The sequence below is a fragment of the Eumetopias jubatus genome, unplaced genomic scaffold (genome assembly GCF_037043125.1).
Source record: "Eumetopias jubatus isolate StellerSeaLion01/CBP00866 unplaced genomic scaffold, mEumJub1_p1.0 scaffold_15, whole genome shotgun sequence".
Taxonomy (NCBI): Eukaryota; Metazoa; Chordata; class Mammalia; order Carnivora; family Otariidae; genus Eumetopias; species Eumetopias jubatus.
In genome coordinates, this window is record NW_028274821.1 from 81,040,828 (window position 1) to 81,061,861 (window position 21,034).

At 46.2% G+C, this 21,034-nt stretch overlaps 1 protein-coding gene across 5 annotated transcripts in view; it reads right to left on the reverse strand.

The window, feature by feature from the left end:
- The window catches only part of CDK5RAP2 (CDK5 regulatory subunit associated protein 2), a 176,351-nt gene that overhangs the window by 94,016 nt on the left and 61,301 nt on the right, over nucleotides 1–21,034 (reverse strand). For 4 of the 5 annotated variants that reach the window (XM_028107740.2, XM_028107742.2, XM_028107741.2 and 1 more), the window contains exons 12-14: nucleotides 20,288–20,506; nucleotides 7,545–7,715; nucleotides 3,826–3,966 (exon numbers count right to left, since the gene is read on the reverse strand). In XM_028107740.2, the coding sequence (XP_027963541.2) occupies nucleotides 3,826–3,966; nucleotides 7,545–7,715; nucleotides 20,288–20,506 (531 nt within the window). The remainder of the gene's footprint in view (nucleotides 1–3,825; nucleotides 3,967–7,544; nucleotides 7,716–20,287; nucleotides 20,507–21,034) is intronic. The other variant, XM_028107743.2, reaches the window with a different exon arrangement.

A 21,034-nucleotide genomic window follows, 5' to 3' on the forward strand; every position in this document is an offset into this window, starting at 1 on the left:
CACAGTACCTGGTGCAGACCAAATGCTGCCACAGACACTTGCTGACCCAATGATTAAATTGGTAAGAGGAAAACACAGGGACCAACGTGAATCTTAAGAACAGAGATTCCCGTGGCTATTTTGCATAATGGAAGTCAGAGTGAGTCAACGTCTTCCTAGAAGCAAATAGCTCACCCATGTTAAATAAATGAACTCTTCAGAGCCATTTGGGTCCCATTTCATCAATCACCTATTCCCCTGCGTTGAATCATGCCCCATTAGAATGAAGTCATTTGGCTCCCTCAGCAGAGCTGACAAACCAGTAGATCTCCTCGGCCTAGAGGCAGTGGGCCAGGCTGCCCCGAGGGGAGTGACAAGAAGCACCTGCTCAGCAGGAACAAGCCACCCCCAAACCCCTCTGCTGCCCCTCCAAACAAGAAACAACCCAGACGGGGGGCTCTCATCCCAAAGAAGACCACGACCGCCTTACAACTACTTGAGTCTGACTCTGTAGTTTGTTCTCCATGGCCCTTGGTGTGACCATCCAGCTCACCACCATTCCCCTGTCTCATCTGAAAACTGTTCCTAAAACATGGGAAAGACACTGGAAGACCACTCTCTCAGTGAGCCAGCCCCCGGGACTCACACTAAACCAGTACGATTCTCTCTCCAGATTCAGAGATTTCAACTGAGAAACCAGAAGTCTGGGATGCTGGGTGTGCATCGCATCAAACACAGAGTCCCAGAGTCTAAGACTTCTGCTGTCCACAGGGCTGCCACAGTTTCACCCTGAGACATGGCTACTCAGCTCTCCCCAGGCACCTGGGAGAGCCCCCAGCACACTCCCAATAAATACTCCCTCTCACCATTGTCGCTGTGACCACACTACTCAATGTTGGATCCTACAGCTTACACCCAGCAGAGTCTTAACTAATAACTAATGCATCGGATTATTTCCAATCCTATCAGGAGGTAAGCATGCAATTCCCCCATCTACAGATCAGGAAGGTGGGTTTCAGAGAGATTAAGTGACCTGCCCAAGGTCAGAGAGCTAGAAAGAAGAAGAACTGACATTCCAACACCAAATCCAGAGCCCATTCCCTACTCTGCATCGTTTCCGTAATGACTTGAAGGAAACACATGTAATACGCAGACCACAACCTGAAGACGTAGCAGATATGTAAAGAGAAAGCTTAATGGCTCACTTCTTGGTAAGCAGGGCAATTTAGTGGCCTGGTAGATGGATGGTGTCTACTTTAGTAGCTATGTCACAGCTCAGCAACAAAGACATTTATTTTAATACTCGGGAAATTCAGCAGTGCTGTCCCTCCATGTCAATAGCCAGGCTATAAATCTCTGGCTGCAGCAAGTTAAATACGGTCAGTGTGCTTTCCTCCCTGTTCTTCAATTCCCTGATCATCCAGCATTAATTCTCAGGATCACACAGTTATTAGAGGCAAAAAAGACTGCCCCGAGTCCGTGGAGACCTCATCACAGCCTCAAGTTCTTTGTAGAAATGGGCAGAGGATAAACCCTAAATCAACACGAAGTGGCCAAGGGCACAGCAGGGGAAATCCACGTTTTCTACGGAGAAAAAAACTACAGCACACCTTTCTTGAGGGGAAGAAAACCATAGGCTGCAACAGTTAGGACTGTGTAGACGGGCACCTAGAAATTTATAATTCCAAAATGATCATTTATAATTCTTTATCCACAATTTGCAATTAGTCTTGCAGAACAGAATTAAAGCCTTTGCTAAAATACTAGGGCATTTTGCACAGTAATTGAAACATCACCAGGATCTAAATGTAACCGAAAATGATAGGACTTTTTACGTGCGGTTCTGTGAAGTGCAGACAGCGCCCAGCGCAAGAAACCAAAAAAGTGGTAGCTGATCAAACTTGTGAAATTAAACTGTAAAACACTCAGCCTGTTCAATAAATCTATAAACATTTCCTTCAACATTTCGACACATTTTATATGACCAAAACAGGATTCAAAATAGCAAAGTCTGACAAAATGCATTCACATCAGTGAGGAACTGTCCATCTAAAAACACCCTGACAGGCTGATATCTTGTTTCAAAACACTGAACTGTGCCTTATTACAGATTTTTTTTTTTTTAAGATTTTATTTATTTATTAGAGAGAGTGTGAGCAGGGGAGGGGCAGAATGGAGGGAGAGGGAGAGAATCTCAAGCATACTCCATGCTGAGCATGGAGCCCCATGTGGGGGCTCAATCTCAAGACCCTGAGATCATGACCTGAGCCAAAACCAAGAGTTGGACGCTTAACTGACTGAGCCACCAAGGCGCCGCCAGGTTGGTGTGCATCTTAACACCCAATTAAATTTGGTCAAAATCAAGTAACTATATGGAAGCTTGACTCACAAAATATTAGCCCCCTGAGATTTAGTTATCGGACATGCTCGACATCCCCCAGGTGGTAACAGAACCAAGAGAAATATCCTGGCCTCCCCGCTTCTGGCCCAGCCCAGGGGTTCCACTACTCTATGCTGACACTTTTATTCAAGAGAAATGGCCAAATGCAAGTCCATGAATGGTCAGAATTAAGAAAAAGTCCCCACTGCCAGCCACCAATGCCCTCCAGACTGGGGCCAACGCCGAGCTGGTCCACAGTGCGATGGCTAGTACTGGCTACCACATGGCACCAGCCGCAGAATGACCCCTGAGCCATCCTCCCCAACCACCCTCAAGGGCCTCAGGGACCTCTCCAAGAGCCAGTAACTAGAGGGCTGCTCCCTGGCACGGGGGCCGGTACCCCGGCCCTACTGCCCGAGTCTGTTCTGATGCCTATGCCCGTTGCTGCACCGGTTGTTAATTATTTTGAGAATCCCCCTTCACAAAACCACAAGTCATGATCGGAGCCATTCATCAAAGAACTAATTTGCGTAAGAGAGTTCTCTGTCTTCTGAATGTATGAACTTAATTAAAGCCAGGTTTAAAAAAACAAAACTTGGCCTACAATGAGCTCCTTCCCTTTCCCATATCTGGCTGCCAAGCTGCATTATATGCAAGAACATATCTGTATGCATCCCTCCCAAGCCAATCTAATCACTCACTCAACAAACACTTATGTACTAGGCCAAGACTGGGCTAGGCACTGGGATTTAGATACGAATCCTAGTTCCCTATGCCGAGGTGCCCATCCCTGGTTGTGTAGGGGCTCGAGTGAGGGGCAGCAGGAAGGTGGATCCTATAACATCAACACAAGGATGGGCGTGCAAAGTGCCGAGTCCCAGGGAGGAAGAGGGTATGTCACTACCAAGCAGGCTCAGGGAAGGGTGACACCAGAGGGGTACTTTCAGGGGTACCTTTTCAGGAGTCACCCAGCAAACAAGGAGAGAAAAGCTGTTCCAGGAGATGGAACAGCACACGCAAAGGCACAGGGAGAGGTGCAAACACAGTGTTTTTAGGAATCTGCAAGAAGTCAGCTGTAGTTCGAGATGACAGAGAGCAACCTGAGGCCACACCAGGAAGGGTCTGCTGGGTCAGTTTTTGTGTGTATTTGGACAGGAAAATTTTCTTAACATAGAAATGACATAGACAGAGATTACACAGTTGAGAGGTGAACGCTGGGACAGCAAACAGGAGGCTCATCCCTAACGAGTGTGATTTACCAGTTTCCTGTGTGGTGCAAATACCAGCACTCAGCCCAAGGGTACTCACCTATAAGGCGGACAGACTAAGAACCCTCCTCCTAACCTCTTATAAGTTCAATCACTGGCAGGAAGGAACTGGAGGGGCTCTAGGTAAGAGGAGTTATCATACACATGTCAGAAAGAACATGAATTCACCTGCGGACGTCCAAGTCTAGTCAAGCTTACCTCCGAGAAGATGCGGTGTCCACCTGGTGACCGCTGCAAAGAGCACTTTGCTGGTAAGCCCTCAGTCCTGACCCTGAGCTCTCCGCCAGTCTGTGAAGGACAATTCTGCTGTACTGCTTCCGACCCTTTTTCACTGAATTTCTAAGGAAACAAAACAAATCATGAGGAAGTTTTCACCAAGAGAAAAAATATTAACAGATTGTGCAAAACTCTTTAAGGGAAAATATCTTATTTTTTTCTTGACATTATTTTCCTCGAAAAAATTTCCATCATCCCCAAATAGTAGGCAATTACAAAAATAATGCAAGTGCATTTGTTATTTACCACCAGGGGAAACGCAGCCCACAGCCATGGCGTAGGCAGGGGTGGTGGCGGTCATTACAAAGCGCCCTTCTCCCCACCGCCCTTCTCCCCAGCCACCCGGCGGGGATGGAGGACCAAGCCCAGGCCCTGGCGCCATGGGACAGGGTTTCCATGCTGGGTCACCCTCGGCCAAGGTGTGGTCTCTGGGTCTGTTTCCTAGCCTGACGGGGTTACCGTGGTGATTAGAGGAACTGCGTATCACAACCCAACAAAACCCAGTCTCTCTCAAAACATCACAAATTTGACAAAACTTGAACCATCCATATCTACGAGGAGATTTGACTTCTAGGAAGAAAGGCTGTAAATGTTGTTTTGGGGTCTGGTCACATGTGAAAGGGTGCTTCGTGATGATGCACCTCACTGACCCCTTCAGAAGATCTGGCATTCAACAACAGGACTGGACTGGAGACCGTCTCTCCGGTCTTTTGGCCAAGTTCAAGCATAAAATCTATTCCTAACTATTTAAAACCTAGTAACTCCTTAACGAGGTCTCTGTCCACTCTAGGTCAGAAATTAAGGGCAAGAACCACATCTTCTTCCTAAGTACCTATCAGAATTACTTCATCACGTCAAATGTTTATGAGAAATTAGATGAGTACAAACAGGAAAGAAACAGAGGCAACTTTTTATAAAAACCTATTAAACTATAAACAGGAAAAACTAGAAATCAAACATCAACACAGACTTTCCAGAATTGCCATAATACAGCTGTGCTTGACTCACACTTTCCATTTTCCTTTTCCTAAAGTCCAACTATATGTACACGTTGTTTAACAAACAGTCTGCATGGCTTACAGGGAAAACAGCTCTCCCTCCCCACTCCCTCACACTTCTCACCTCTGGGTCCCACTCCCGGGAAAAAATAACTTCCAACTCCTCAGCCTCTTCTGCTATTTACATTACATTACTACTCTCACACTGCTTGACGTTTTTTTTTTTTTTTTTTTTAATTAGGCTCCACACCCAGTGTGGAGCCCAACATGGGGCTTGAACTCACGACCCCGAGATCATGACCTGAGCCAAGATCAAGAGTCAGACGCTCAACCGACTGAGACACCCACGTGTCCCATTGACTTAAGTTAAGATTTACCTCTCGGCTCCTACCATAGAAGTTTAAGGATTTAGTTCTTATAACATCTGCGCCCCCCCCCCACCAGCACTTACCCTGATAATTACAATACAATTTCAGTTCAATCGACAGTCTGCATTTACACTATTATGACCACACAAACACTGTGCATGAGTTACCCACCTAGCCTTCCGTGATTACATTTCCTTTCGTGTTCATTTCTTTGCTTTCCTTGGAATCAGTAACAACTGCTTTGTTCTATTTATTCACTTAGTTCATAAAACTAAATTAGGTACTTAATGTAGATTTATCTCTAAGCTCTCTAAAAGAACTTAAAAATGGGTTCCATTTCCATTTCTTGGAGAAATCCCAACTGAGGCCCTGTCTCAAGAGCTCCAATACAAGCTCTCTGCATCCTGGGTCTTCCTGTCACCACATCCCAAGAGAATCCTCTACTTGCTGGACCCCATGTCTCTCTCTTTTTGGGCTTCTTCCTCATTTGTATGGGATCACTGTCCAGGAGTTCCCTGCAGGGGGTCCCTGGGAGGCAGAGGATTTTTGGCACCGAACGTCGGAGAATGGCTTTGTTTGACCTCACTCTTGCTACTGCTAGGCTGGACATCACTCTTCCTCAGCAATCTGGAAGCCCTGCTCTCCTGCCTTCTGGCCTCCAGTATTGCTGCTGAGAATTCTGATGTCACTCCGGCTCTGGGTCCTTTGTGTCTCGCTCTAGAACCTTTCAGATCCTCTCTTATCACCGTGTGCCTCGGTATCACAAGGACGTGCCTCGGGGCGTGGACATCTCATCATTATTTGTGCTAGAAACAGAGGGACCCTTTTAATGCACAGGTGTCTGTCCCTCCATTCTGCAAGCTCTCCTATTGCTTTGAGGGTTCCCTTCCCTCTGCTCTGCCTGCCCCATCTCTCAGGACCTCCTGTCAGTCACGTATTGGAACTCCTGAGTCAGGCCTCCCCCTCTCATTTCCTTACCTATTTGTTTCTCTGTTGGGTTCTATTTTCTAGAAGCCTCACTCAACTTTATCTTCCAATGTTTCTAACTCTCCTATTAAACTCTTTATATCTGTAATCATACTTTCAATTTCCAATAGCTCGTTCTTCTTTTCCAAGTATTTTTATCAGATCCTGATCTTAGTTCTTATGTAAAGATGTTACGGTATTGAGTTCTTTTAAAGCTGTCTGGCTGCTTCTCATCCTCCATTTCTATGGCCTCTACATAGCCTTGTTCTGTCTTTCCTCCTATATACTTTTCCCCTGTTTGGGGAGCTCAGGCTGTCCACCTACCTTTGAAGGGAAAAGTGCTCAGAAGCTCTGAGTGCAGAAAAAGCACATCGGTGGCAGACTCACCGTGAGAGGACCAGGTGAGGACGTGCTTGTTCTGTTGGAAGACACCCAACTGTCTTTTCTCCCCTCGGAGGACTCTCAATGTTGGGGATGCACACTTCCACTCCTGTTTTCATCCAAGAGACCCACTCCTGCCTTCAGGTGCATCTGGTGACCCCACCCCCCCGCCAGGCCAGGGCTTCTCTGGTTTAAGGTCACCAGAGAGGAAACCACCCCATCTCCTGCTAGTCAAGAAAACAAGGTCACCTAACTGCCCAGCATCCCAGCCAGATCTCCTGGTTACAAAGGGACCAGGTCCCTCCACTGCCTGCTGAGCCTCTCTGGGTTCTGCAGGACACACCAGCTTGCTTCTTGTTGGCTTTTCCACCCCAAAGGCAGGGAGCAGAGTACTCTTAGTCCTGCGGGCTTGTATCTTTCACCCCTCCACTGTCACTTTAACAAGGCTCCAGTAGGAAGCAGAGCTAACTACCCATGTTGAATCTACCATGATTACCTGTCAGCCTGCACTAAATCAAAACTTCACTACACAATCAAACACGAAGGGTATTCCAAGACCAAATGGGGACAGTAATAGGAAAAGCACAGGGGGGGTGAGAGGGCCTGGCATACCACAGAGCAGCAGACACTCCCAGCACAAATACCTCAGTGAAGCAGGCTGGCCACTAGGGCGGAACAGGCCAGAGCCTCAGTCAGGCTCTGCCGTGGACCTGTCATACGAGCCAGAACAAGTTCCTTCCCTTCTTGCTGGTGGCTGATGCTCAAAGGACATAAAGGAAGCTCTGATGCTCTGATATAAAGCAGTGAAGACTATCATCATGTTTGCCAGCTTTATTTTTATATAAACGTTTCTGCAAAAGAGTTTTTAAAGAAAATAGCCTATGCCAAGTCAACAGATTGAAATACAAAAGAAAAAGAAGTATGGTACCTGAAGCAACAAGTCCTTTGGATCGATGCTTCCTGTTAGACTTCTGATCATTTGCTCTTGACTGTGCAATTTTTTATTACTTTCACTCAAAAGACTCTTGTAATGATTCTCCACGGCTTTCTCTCTTTCATTCACTTCATCACGTAGTTTCTCAACTTCATTTCTAAGGTCCTAGCCGAAGAAAAAGAAAAAATAGAACTTATTTGACAAACACTTCAAGATGATCATCTCTCACCTGCTTACCGCTATACGAGAGCAAGCTAAAAGATGTATTTAACAAATGTGCACTTCCTTCTCTTTTAAAGTCTGATGAAAACCAGCTTTAAGAATAAGCTGAAATCGGGGCACTTGGGTGGCTCAGCCATTGTCTGCCTTCAGCTCAGGTCATGATCCCAGGGTCCTGGGATCGAGCCCCGCATCGAGCTCCCTGCTCGGCGGGAAGCCTGCTTCTCCCTCTCCCACTCCCCCTGCTTGTGTTCCTGCTCTCACTATCTCTCTGTCAAATTAAAAATCTTGAAAAAAAAATAAACAAAAGAACAAGCTGAAATCTGGAAAAAGCTTTATGCATGGATATTTATCACATTATTTACAATAGTGAAAAACCAGAAAGAAACTAAACCTCCAACAGCAAGGAATTAATTATTTTTTAAAAATAAGGAATTAATTATAAAAAGAGTATGGTATTTTTTTTAAAGATTTTATTTATTTATTTGACAGAGAGAGACGCAGCGAGAGAGGGAACACAAGCAGGGGGAGTGGGAGAGGGAGAAGCAGGCTCCCCGCTGAGCAGGGAGCCCGATGCAGGGCTCGATCCTAGGACCCTGGGATCATGACTGAGCCAAAGGCAGACATTTAACGACTGAGCCACCCAGATGCCCCAAGTATGGCATTTTTAAAAAGTGCACAATTATGGGATGCCTGGGTAGATCAGTTGGTCAAGCATCTGACTCTAGAAACTTTCAGCTTCGGCTCAGGTTTCGGCTGAGATTATGATCTCAGGGTCCTGGGATTGAGCTCCATGTCGGGCTCTTTGCTCAGCTAAGAGTCTGCTTGTCCCTCTCCCTCTGCTCTTCTCCACCCCCACCTCCAGTCCCGCGCACTCTCTCTCTCTCTCAAATAAATAAGTAAAATCTTTTTTAAAAAATGCATAATTATGAGGAAAAACAAGCCAAGACACTATATAATATGATGCCAACTGTTTCCTAAATGTTTATACAAAAGATTGTTAAGGCTATGAGAAGACACATCAAAATAATAACAGTATACCTAAATAGAGGGATTGTGGGGACTTTCGATTGATTTTTATTGTTTTCTTTTCCTGAGTTTCTAAAATCTCTAAATAAGTCTGTATTACTTTCACAATCAGAAAAAAAAAAACGATCTTAAATAATGACATTTACAATTAACATGGAAAATGCTTGTGCCATAATGTTAAGGGGAAAAACACAAACCAACAGTAAACAGTGTGATATAGCTACTTCAGGACGTATGCTATTTGGAATACTGAAATACTATCCATAATAGCAAAAGGCTGGAAACCACCCAAATATTCACCAGTAGAGGAATAAACTAAGATACATTCTCACAATGGAGCACTCTGAAGCGATCAAGAGAAAGGAATGAGGACTCCAAAAACACTCTGCCCTAAAGTAATCTTCAGAATATACTGCTCAGGCAGGGATCAAGAGGACCCCAGGAGGAAAAAAAAAAAGTATATATAACATACTGTCATGTTAACTATAAAATAAATTAAATGGTTGTCTATAGGGAAATAAAAAAAAAGAGAACAAGGCAGAAGGAGGGAGAAAAATTCATTTTACAGATGTAACACTGAAGCTGATTAAATGTTTAGATAACCATTTGAAAAATAAAATAAAAATCTCCTAAAACTAGAAGCAGAGCGAACAAACAGAAACTAAATCTAACTGTACATCAGGTTGATTGGTTAACCAAACAGAAAGAAATTATTTCAGTAACTTAAAAGCAGAGTAATTTAGGGCACCTGGGTGACTCAGTCAGTTAAGCGTCTGCCTTCGGCTCAGGTCATGATCCCAGGGTCCTGGGATCGAGTCCCACATCGGGCTCCCTGCTCAGCAGGGAACCTGCTTCTCCCTCCCCCTTGGTGCTCCCTCTCCCTTGGTGCTCTCTCTCCCTCTGTGCTCTCTCTCAAGTAAATAAATAAAATCTTAAAAAAAAAGAGTAATTTGTATACCCCTAGTGGGCTATTTCTCCAAGACAAAAGGGACTACTGCGGAAAATCTTACACTGTTTTAGTAATCGTGTTGGAAGAAATAATATTTGTATTGGTATTCTGGAATTGTGTGCATGTATGTGTGTGTGTGTGTATAAAATAAGTAATTATTAATGTGATAAGAACCAAGACTACAAGCCTAAGAGAATACCAATACAAATATAAAATTAAGTTAAAACATGTCATTGTAAATATGAGTTGAAAATATGAATATGAACTTTTATTTTCTGTTATTTCCTTCCTCTCACTGAGAAAGCCTAAAATCAGCATCCTCCCCAGTATCCAGACCATAGTCTCTAAATACCATTTCCCACCAAAAAGAACCAGAATTCTCAAAACACAGCCCCTAGAACATTATCAGCGTCACTTGGGAATGGCACACAACAGATAACCAGAACAGCACTCAGTAAATATCGGATGGATGGATGGATGGATGGATGGATGGATGGATGGATGGAGAGGTAGATGGGATTGCTCCCATTTTATGAATGAGGAAACAGGCTCAGGTAAAGTAGCTTACCCACAATCACAGTCACTAAGGGGCAGCACCTGCCTGATTCCAACTCTGATTGCAAGCCTCTCAGCTCACTTCCACACAATGGCCAGAATTTGGATTTCTTTTGAAATGACCCCCATCCACCTACAGTCATCTGACACTTGCTTTTAGAAACCTGCCTCTGAAAACTGGATAACACGGACCAGAAAATCTTGTGTGAAGCCATTTAGGTACATCTTTAAATTCACAATAAATCTGCCTTCCATTCTAAAAAGATCAGGCCTACTTTTTTGGGGGGAGGGGGGCAGAGAGAGAATCTCAGGCAGGCTCCACACTCAGCACAGAGCCGGACTCGGGGCTCAATCTCACGACCCTGAGATCATGATCTAAACCGAAATCAAGAGTCAGACACAACCGACTGGGCCACCCAGGCACCCTGATGTGCACAGTAATTACTGGTCCACTTACATCATTTCCCCGATGCAGCTCTCTCCTTTGCACAAACACCTATCAGACCCATTATTTTAATGTCTGGTTCAAGTTCTAGTGTATATGTGTGTGTGTACAACAGTAATTTACTCCATTCTCCCATTTCATTTGCTTATATAATTTTAAATTCAGGTATGTAAATTAAGAACTTGCATGTTTTAAGTGATAAAGGTGACTAATGTGCTCCATTTCCCCCACGTGTCTCCCAAACTAACAGACTTGACCTGTTCCAAAATCCCACATAGGACATGTAGCTGGGTCATTCCTCGAGATTAGGGGTTCTTAATCTGAGGTCCACTGAATGGGTCCCTGGGAGGCTATGCAAATTTGTGTGTATGTATATTTTTGGTGGTTGTGGGCCCTCAGCATAAGTCAGGGCCTCAAGGAAAGTCAGGACACCAAAGAGTACAAAGTACTTCTATTGTACACATTCCTAACAGAAACTACTATTTACCAAGCACAAGCTGAGCCACGCACGTGTCAAGGCACTTTTACATAAAACATCTCTAACCCTAATGACGGCACACATGGTAAATATTATGAGTCCTGTATTTCTAGAAAGGAAACCAAGGCTCACAGACACCGAGAGATGTTTACAAAGCTTTACAAGTAAGTTCTAGTACTGAAATTCAAGCCCAAGTCAGTTAGACCCCAAATTCAGCACTCTCTCCCCTCAGCTGCACTATTGTTAAGACCAAAGAAATATAAAACCAGCCTGTGACACGGGCTGCCATCGGTCACTAATTCCAGTGCCCCGAGCTAAGTTTCCAGTTTCTCAAGGACTCAGGTCTGATGCAATATCCAGCCTGAGACGGAGGCCCTCCTGCTAATGAATGGGGCAGGACCAAGGATCTGGGACCTCACGTGAAGGGCAGTCAGAGAAGGCCTGAAGTAAAAGGACCACTGCAGGGAGGGTGGATGGTGCCGAGGTGGCCCTGAGGAAGAGCTGCAGCCATGGCAACACAAAGGCAGCCGACGGGCTCCTGGACTCGGCACCCGTGCGCTTGTAACAAATGTTTACAGGAGGCATGGAGACGGCATGTCTCACCCGAGCAAAACAATCAGAACTGAAAATTGATAATCTTGGGTGGTTTCCCCAAACCTCTTGCAATATTCCTAGGCTGTGAAGACTGGCAGAACTAGCCTTGAATCCGGGCTCTACGGCTAACTAGCCAGTGACCATAGACAGATAACCTGAACCCTTACGAGTGCTTCCTTTCCAGTAAATGGGGTTAATAATACAGGCTCCTGGGGTCCTGGGAGTGTGAAATGAGAGAATACGGGATGGGTGCCCGGCACAAAAGCAGGTGCACGGGAAATGACCCTCTGTCATCCCCGCACCTCCGAATGCATACCCTCCAGGCCGACTCTGCTCCAGGCTTCTTCCTGTGGCCACAGCACCATCACAGCACCATCACATCACCGCCCACCCAGCCACCGGGTGCACTCCTCCCCTCCCTCTCACACACACCTGGTCATCCCACCGGTAACTCAGGCCTGAAGGCCGCGCCAAGCCTCCGCACAGAGCACACGAGAGATGAAGGGTAAGTATCTGGTGCTTTTATGTGGACATGAGTGCCCAAATCCTGCCCTGCCAACTACCCCTACTTCCTATCCCACCCAGAGACTTCTCAAAGGAGCTGATTCAATCAGTTTGGTAAGAACCAATCATAGATTGGGAATCAAAGTTCAAGTCTGTGAAAACTGCATACCCAAAACAGGGCTTCCTGATAAAACTAAGGGCTGTTTTTGGTTTGGCTTTTTGAAGGAAGAGGGTGTATGCAGCTTAAGGGAGCCATCTGCCCAACAAGGGCCAGGCCTGCTTAGGTCTGCGGCAAGAAAGCCAGAGAATCTGGAACTTGGGTTCTTGTCTTAAGGTACAGTAACCCACACTGTAGCAAGGCTGGCCCAGTGAACATGCTAGACTCTAATCACCCAGACAGTCACTCCTCCTCCCTTGAGGAGGTATTAAAAAAGAGGACGGGAGAAATCTGAAGTACTGGGGAGAAAAGTGAATCCCCTGCATGCTCAGCCCTCCCCTCCCTCCATCCCACTGCCCCTGCCTTCTTCAGAAATTAGCTCGCAGCTGGTCAACAGCAACAGCCTCCTAACTGGTCTCCCTATGTCTGCGTTCACCCACCAAATGCCACACATACCCCCCGCCGACCATTACATCTCTACCCAGGACCCTGCAGGGACCCCATACTAACTGCAGAATGAAGCCACCCCACTTAACAAACCTTCGTTCTAGGCTCCCCTCCCCCTGTGGGCTCCAGCCTACCTTTTAGCCTTACCTCACCCGACCACCCAGTCCTCTCCATCTGGGGAAAAAAAAAAAAAGTACAATTCCGCCCAATTCTGCCTGGAGACAGCAAGCTTACCTTGTAAGCTCCCCGCCTCCCCTGCCCCGCCGACTACTCTGGCCCTCAGCAATCGCCCTCCCAAAACACCACCCACCACCTTTTTCTGCAAAGCTCTAAGCATTTAGGAGAGGGCCGGACCCTTTACACCCGTGCCCTCCCACAGCACTCAGAGCGACCCCGTGAAGCAGATGCTCTCGTTCCACCCATTCTACCAATTGGAAAATGGAAGTTCCAAATACTCAAGCAATTTAACCAAAGCAAAAGGTGCTGGAATCAGGACTTAAAATCAGGTCTATTCATGTTCTTTTCACTAAACCAGTGGTTTTTCAAACAGAGCTCAAGAAGCCCAAGGCTGGCTGGCTATCCGTATCATCTAACTACATATTCCTGGGCCTTCCTCCAAAACCTGACTGAGGTGGCTTTCTCGGGAAAGCCGGCTAATCTGTATTTGATTGTAATGCAAGGAGCCACCATCCTAAGGAACCTGCCAAGCCCCCGAGGGTGCATCTGTTTGACTTGCTTCTGAACAGGGGGCAGTTTGAAAACCCCTCCCTGCTTTCAAGCCGGCGCTGCCACAGCAGGATTTGTGTGCAGTGACATCAACCGAGTGGCCTTGCTTTCTACCTAGTGGGCAATCTTCCTTGGAGATTCGCAGGTGCACTCTGGACCAACACTGAGCTGAGTGTTGCCTTTGCATATCAGGGCATTCTCAGGGGAGATGGACAGAAAAAAAAAATGGATTATTTTAAAAATAAAATATCCCTATAATCTTAGAATCACATTAGAAATGAAAAGCCAGGCCCTCTTACTTCCTTCTGCAGTCAGCTGGTTTGTTTTATCTCAGGCCAGATGGAGAATGAGAAGGTTTTCATCCATCAAATTTCCACCTTCTCAGGTTTTGCGGTGAGAAAGCTTGTCAAAGTGCTCAGTGGTTCCCTTTAAATACACAAAGGAAACTCCTCCAAAATCTTAATGAGGAATAGGAACCCAATGATGTAAGAATTTCCAGAATCAGTATGAGATAGTGGTGTTCGGGCCGGGTTCTGCAGAGCCTGGCTGCCCCTGGGGGCTGCGGCAGAGGCGGGACATGGCAGGGAGGGGGCGCCAGGCCTCCCCGCTTCACATCTCCCCGAACAGCTCTGCTTCAGGTTTCCTCTCCAGGAGAGTCATATGTGAACAGAGAATTCCTCTGCTCAAACAAACAGACAGAAACCACTGGAATGAGACTGCTCGCACAGAGCTCCAACAAGCACGTGTGCTACTGGTGGGGCTCGCCGTGAGGACCGCAGAAGTTCCGAGCGGGGAGCTCAATGTGGCTTTCAGCAGAAAGGAGGCTCACACCGGGCAGGGCTCAAGGCCCGGCTGGGTCGCTTTGCTGTCAGGCACACCTCTCTAAAACCCCACCTGAACGGTGTGACGGAACGTTCCTGCCCTCTCCTCCAGCCCACTCGCTGTGCCCCCTTGTGCCAGGCTCATTCATGCCCCCCAGGCCTCCGCATGAGCCCTCCCTCAACCAGGAATGCAGTTCAACCCCCAACCCCTTCCCCCCCAGCAAACAGCTACTCACCCTTCACGCCTCAGCTCCAATCCACCTCCTCTGTGAAGCCCTCCCTCCCACCCCGTCCCGCTGATAGCAAGTTCCAGGCTCTGTGCTCCCAAAGCGTTTGGCCCATCCCCCTACCTGCACTTATCATGCTATATTTTAATTAGCTCTGTCTGTGTTCCTATTCTATTTCTCTGCCAGATTCCTTCAGAGACTGTGTCTGATTTGATTCAGTCCTGTGCTCCCAGTGCCCAGGACAGAGCCTGGCACAGAAATTATAAAGTAAGAACCAGAGTTAAGGGAAAGCCTTTCTGTTTGGGCTCCACAAAGACGACAGAAATTCCACATGGAAACTGATGGGAACAGCCTTTTAAAGCAGCTTCTACAGCAGCCCCCATGCATGAGCCACTGAGATACTACTGTCTGTCACTAGAAACGGGTTCTGCCTCCCTTCCTAGAGGGATCAATCAGCTGGAAAGAACAGACAAGCCCTTTCTTCAGAGGAGAGGTGAGTGTTATCAAGGAAGAAATTTACAGCTTTGTTGACTTGGCTGGTAACTGGGCAGACCACATTTATTAGTCAACAGTGTCCATTAGATTCTAGCGAGCAGTGGTTTGTCATTCCAAGTCCCGAGCCAGCACCCGCCACGCAATTAAAAGCAGGAGAGGAAGAAAGAAGAGGTGTCCAATCCACTAAGCATCCACCTCTATGTGCCAGGAACCAGAGGAGGTGCTTTCTCGTGCATTAAATTTTATTATTCATTCATTTCTCCTAAAGTAGGTATAATCAACCCTAGTGAAGGGGAGAAAACCTTAGTTTAGAGGGGTTAAGCCACTGACCTAGAGGCTTAGAGTTGAGTGCCAGCTAAAGCCGAGATTCGAACCCAAGTCTGGCACTGTTGCCCACTGCTCCAAAGACACCAGCTCAAACTGCCCAGTTTCTCCTTCCCAGGGCATCACCATCATCAAAACAGCAACTACTCATGGATCACTTAAGATGTGCCAGGTACTATGTTCATAATTGCTATCCCCATCTCAGATAATCCCTACAACTAAGCTCTGTTTTTCTAACAGAAAACAAGACCAGAGTTTGGAGAGGCAAAGCTACTGGCTCATAGTCCAACAGCTAGCCAGTGACAGAGCCAGGACTCAAAACCAGTCTGACCCGAGTCTCTGCACTCAGCCTCTCTTAAGAGTGACTGGAAATTACAGATAGAACTTCTGCCAGCAAATATCATTTACACTGCATATTAGTCTACAAGGACTCCAACTCAGACTCTTCATACCCGATTAAAACAAAAACAAGGCACAGGGAGCCCTGACCCTTGGTAAGAAGCACACCATTTCAGGTCTGTGGTCCTAGGCCTACCCAACCAGCCTACAGACACTGTCTCCAAATGCTATGTTTTGACTACAGATCACAAGAGATGCTCTGAACGCTGTCATATTCTCATCTGGAGCTATCCATCAACAAACACATGTGAAACCAGAGGGGTTCAGGATGAACTACCCTGAAATTAAACCTGCTCCCGTCAAAGCACATGGGATTAGCCAGCTGGGTGATGGGTACAACTTTAATTAGATTTTTGGGCTTGAGCCAGCAAATGCATCCCCACAGAGCTAAGTGCCCAGGTACCGAAGCACATACTTGTCAGAGTAGCAGATGACAGGTCTCATAACAGATGAGAGCATTATGAGACAGTCTGGGGAATACAGCTAAACCAATGTCTCATAGACGCTGCTTATAAAGAAGAAAAAGACTAGCGCTTGCTCCTATCCCCCACCCACCCTGAGGAGCATATAGAACGCCTGAACCAGAAAGAGCAAATCTAAAATAAAGGTTTACCTCTCTCTACCACTTTCCACCAAACACACACACACACACAGCACACATGCACATGCACACATACATACATACTAAAAGGAGAGCCTTAAGTCTCTCGAGCCAAACAATGTATCAAAGTCCAGTGTGAGGGCAAGGATGTGACAGTCCGAGCAGCATTCCTGTCATAAAGCACACAAACCAGGACACCTTCAACATCACAGTTAAGACACCGACTTGGGAATACCAGGTTTGTTGTTGGTTTCTGGTTTTAGAAAGACCTCCCGAGTAAAAACCAAAGCTTGTTTTCACCAGGGCCTACCGGCAGTGCCTACACCACTGCAAGTACTCCATGAGCATCCCTCGGATAAACAAATGAACAACTGATACCGCGTGCTGAGTCAGCTGGTACTAGGCCGCTGCCATCGCAGGCAATGCGAATGAACAGGACCACCAGACCCTCATGGCCAACCCTCGCAGGGCCCGGGCACCATCTGACACGGTGGACGCACACGACCCAGCCGCAAGATGCCCGCTCACACAGGCACGGTCTCCCTCTGGAAAGCTTAGGAGCAAGCACAATGACCGGGCAAGAAGGCTCTCTGGCATGAGCAAAGGATGGTTTGATCACACCCAAAAGATAACCAGCCGGCTGACCATCAGAAAGAATCCACGGACTTCTAAAACAACAACAACCAGCATGCTTGACAGCAGCCCCCTGCAAAGGCTCGGGGTCAGGGCTCATCTATAAACGGGGTGCAACATTTCTGAGGTGGTAGTTCTTGTCCAAGAAATAAGAACAACAGGAAACAGCCAAACACTGTTCCAGGGACTGGAAACCATACTCCTTACAAGCTCACAGACTTGGGTGGCACGGATGGGGCCGCCACTCTGCTCTCATTGCGGGTGGTACCGTCAAAGGCTCTATCCTGCTTCTAGAACCCTCCAGCAGCCCGCCAGAGGCAATACTGCCCTTGGGCTGGAGTGCTGGCCAGAGCTGTCCTTTTACCTTAACCTGTTCATCTTCAGACACGGGAGACCGTGTAACTGAATTTCCCTTTTTACTTTCGCTGCCAGGAGCCACCAGCTGAACTTAAGTCCCCATCTTTGATACTGGGTCAGGTACCACAGCGTGCATTTCTCCTTACTCACTCTGCTGCCAATTCACTAGCCACCCTTTTTGTTCCTTGACCTGAATGCTTTCACCTTTATCTTTAATCTCACTTTTATGACTTCCCATAAACCTCTGAAAATGTTTTTGAAACGTCAAAAGTAATAAATTACAATTTTTATTCATTTTTTTCCTGTATTTTATTTATTTTTTATTATTATGTTCAATTAGCCAGCATTTATTTTTAAGGCTCCAAATAATACTTTAGAATACTACAAATCGGGCATTCTTGAGATGAGCTATTTTAAATTAAGAGGAAGTTATCCAGCAGTAAGGGAGTAAGAACTGACTATGAAAACTGCATCTCTATCAAAGGACCATCTGGCCAGTCTTTTCATCTCCTCCATACAGCACACTACTCAAACCTTATTCTTCTCACTCAACTCAAGTGCCACCTCCTCCTAGAAGACTTCCCAACTACTCCATTCCACAAGGATCTTTTGCACTGACTCTATAGATTTTAAGCTGCTTTGTCATGTGTTAACAACTCCATCGCCCTTAGAAAAGATGAAACTTTCAGAGGTCCCATCTTACACTTCCATCAACATCTAAACCAGGCACACTTGGGTGTTCACTAACATATGGGAAAGATACTGTAATAACATTAACACAGTAAACTGCTACAATCCAAGATCACGGGTGGCAGCATATATTGGGCCAGACCTTTGGGCAAATAATTTGGCAACATGATTACCAGTATAAAATATTTGTGCCATCTGACCTAGTAAACTCACTCAAATCCTAGGAAATTCAAGGGAAACTGCCTTTATGCCCAGAGATGTTATCATGGCATCATTTAAACAACCACGGTGTCCGAGAGAGCAGAAAGTTAAGTAAAGCATGTGAAATGTATTCAGTGAAGAGCATGCACCATTCAACATGATCATTCTGGAGGCCACACAACATGGAAAGATGCCCACGATAAAGTAAGGGGTCAAAGAACACGGAAAACCAGAAAGAGTTACTGTGTTAGGGCAGTGGAACAGTAGATGATGTTTTAGTTTTCTAAATTTCCATTAGCATTCCCTTGATGGTCATTAATATTTTTGTTAAGATATACAAACATGTGTATTTCAATTCTCGCATCAGTGTTAGGGTTCGGATTTCAAGCAGTGGATCCTGACACCCCTGCCCACAGCAGCCACTGGAGAACTAAACCGTAGTACCTGGAGGCTCCCTTTGAGACCTCTGCTCTAATGACTCTGTCCACCTGAGGTCCTCTGCCTGCCCAGGACTTGTTTAAAAGTAAGAGAAAGAAAAATTTTTTAAAGATTTATTTATTTGAGAGAGAGAGAGAGAAAGAGAGAATGAGCAGGGGGAGGAGCAGACAGAGAGGGAGAGAGAAAGCCCTCAAGCAGACTCCCTACTGAGCACAGAGTCTGAAGTGGGGCTTGATCGCAGGACCCTGGGATCATGACCTGAGCCAAAATCAAGAGTCAGACACTTGGAGTACCTGGGTGGCTTAGTCGGTGAAGGAACCAACTCTTGATTTTAGCTCTCTCCCTCTCCCCCTTCCCCCACTCACTCTAAGTAAATAAACAAACAAACAAATAAAATCTTGTAACAATAAAAAATGAAAAAATAAAGAGTTGGATACTTAACTGACTGAGCCACCCAGGTGCCCCTATAATAGAAATTTTTAAAGATAAACTATTTTTTGCCTACCAAATCCAGAGGGAATTTTTTAAATGCTAACATCCAATGCTGAATAAATAGTCTTTAAAAAAGGACCACTCTCATAAAGAGAAACCTGGTATAATCATTCTGGAAAACAATTTGAGTGTATCTATATAATAATGTGAAAAACATTCATACTCTTTGACCCAATAATTATGCCTCTATCAGGAAATAATCAATGGAAAAATATTTAGATACAAGGACATTTGCTATCGCATTTGTTGTAAGGCAAAAAAAATAAAGTGTAACAACCTGAATATTCTACCATAAGGGACTAAATAAACTGTAGCACATCCAAGTGATGAAATACTACGCTTGCACCAAAAAACAAACAAAAACATGTTTCTGAAGAACACTCATAACATGGCAACACACCAAAAAGAGAACATTGAATTAATAAAGTAAGATACAAAACCGCATTTCCAGCTTGATACCAATAATGTGTGTGGGGGGGGGGGTGTGGGTGTGGGTGGGTGTGGGGGTGTGGGTGAGGGTGTGTAAGGGGGGTGGGTCTGGGGGTGGGAGTGAGGGTGGGGGTGGGTGGGTGTGGGTGTGTGGGTGGGTGAGTGTGTGGATGTGGGTAGGTGTGGGTGGGTGTGTGGGTGGGTATGCTTGGGTGTGAGTGGGTGTGCTTGGGTGTGAATGGGGGGTGGGGGTTTGGGGGTGTGGGTGTGTGTGGGGGGATGGGTATGGGTGGGTGTGGGGGGTGTGAATGCGGGGGGTGTGGGTGGGTGTGTGGGTGTGCATGGGTGTGTGGGTGTGTGCACGCACATGCGAGACAAAAGAGATAATTTCAAGATGATGAGATGACGAGTGAAATGTTTTCTTTCAGTTTTTCAGATTTTTCTAAGTCTCCTGCAGAGAAGGCCTCCCTAAAGCCAGAGGCGCCGTCAAGAGCCCCCACCCGACCACGCACGCCACCGCTGCTCACGTGGATGGTGTGGTCGCGTCTGCTCTTCTGGCGGTGGGCTTCCTCCACGTCCCTCTCCAGCCTCTCCCTCTCCTGCTGCAGGGCGCTCAGCTCCTGGGTCACCTTCTTAATGTTCCTACGCAGTCTGTGGTTCTCTGCACTCTTGTTGAGGTTTTCGGAGTTCAGCTGTGCTAAAAGGGCTGCCTTCTCTAAGAGAGCAGCCTCATAATCTTTGGACCCCTACAAGAGGAGGGAGGCAGGGGAGATGAGCTGATTTCTGTAGCACACTAAACAGACCAAGAAATCTGGGCTCCTTTTTCACCTTGGGGTGGGGGGAAGGGAGCTAAGGAACGAAAAGAGGAAGATTAACATAACCTCCAGGACCCAAAGCACAAATAATAGGAAGATTCTGAAATAACACAGTGATGATTATGTTACCATGTTGATATTAAGAGGGGAAAAGGCTACAACAGTGTCAAAGAAGCTTTTTTCTTTTTTTAAAGACTTCAATAAAAGCAAAGAGTGTCAGAAACTGTCTTTAGTTGGGTGGGTACATGGGTGATTTTCTTCCTTCACTTCTTTCAAATGTTCTAAGGTTACCAAGCATTTTACTTTTGTAATGGTTTAAAAAAGAAAAACTTCATCAAGTTATTTATAAAAGGTAGAACGTGAACAGCACCATCTGACAAACAGAGGCGGACTCAAGCACGGGCAATGCTCATGGAGGTTAGAGCAGCTCGGACCCAAAGTCATCTGGAGAAGCAGAAA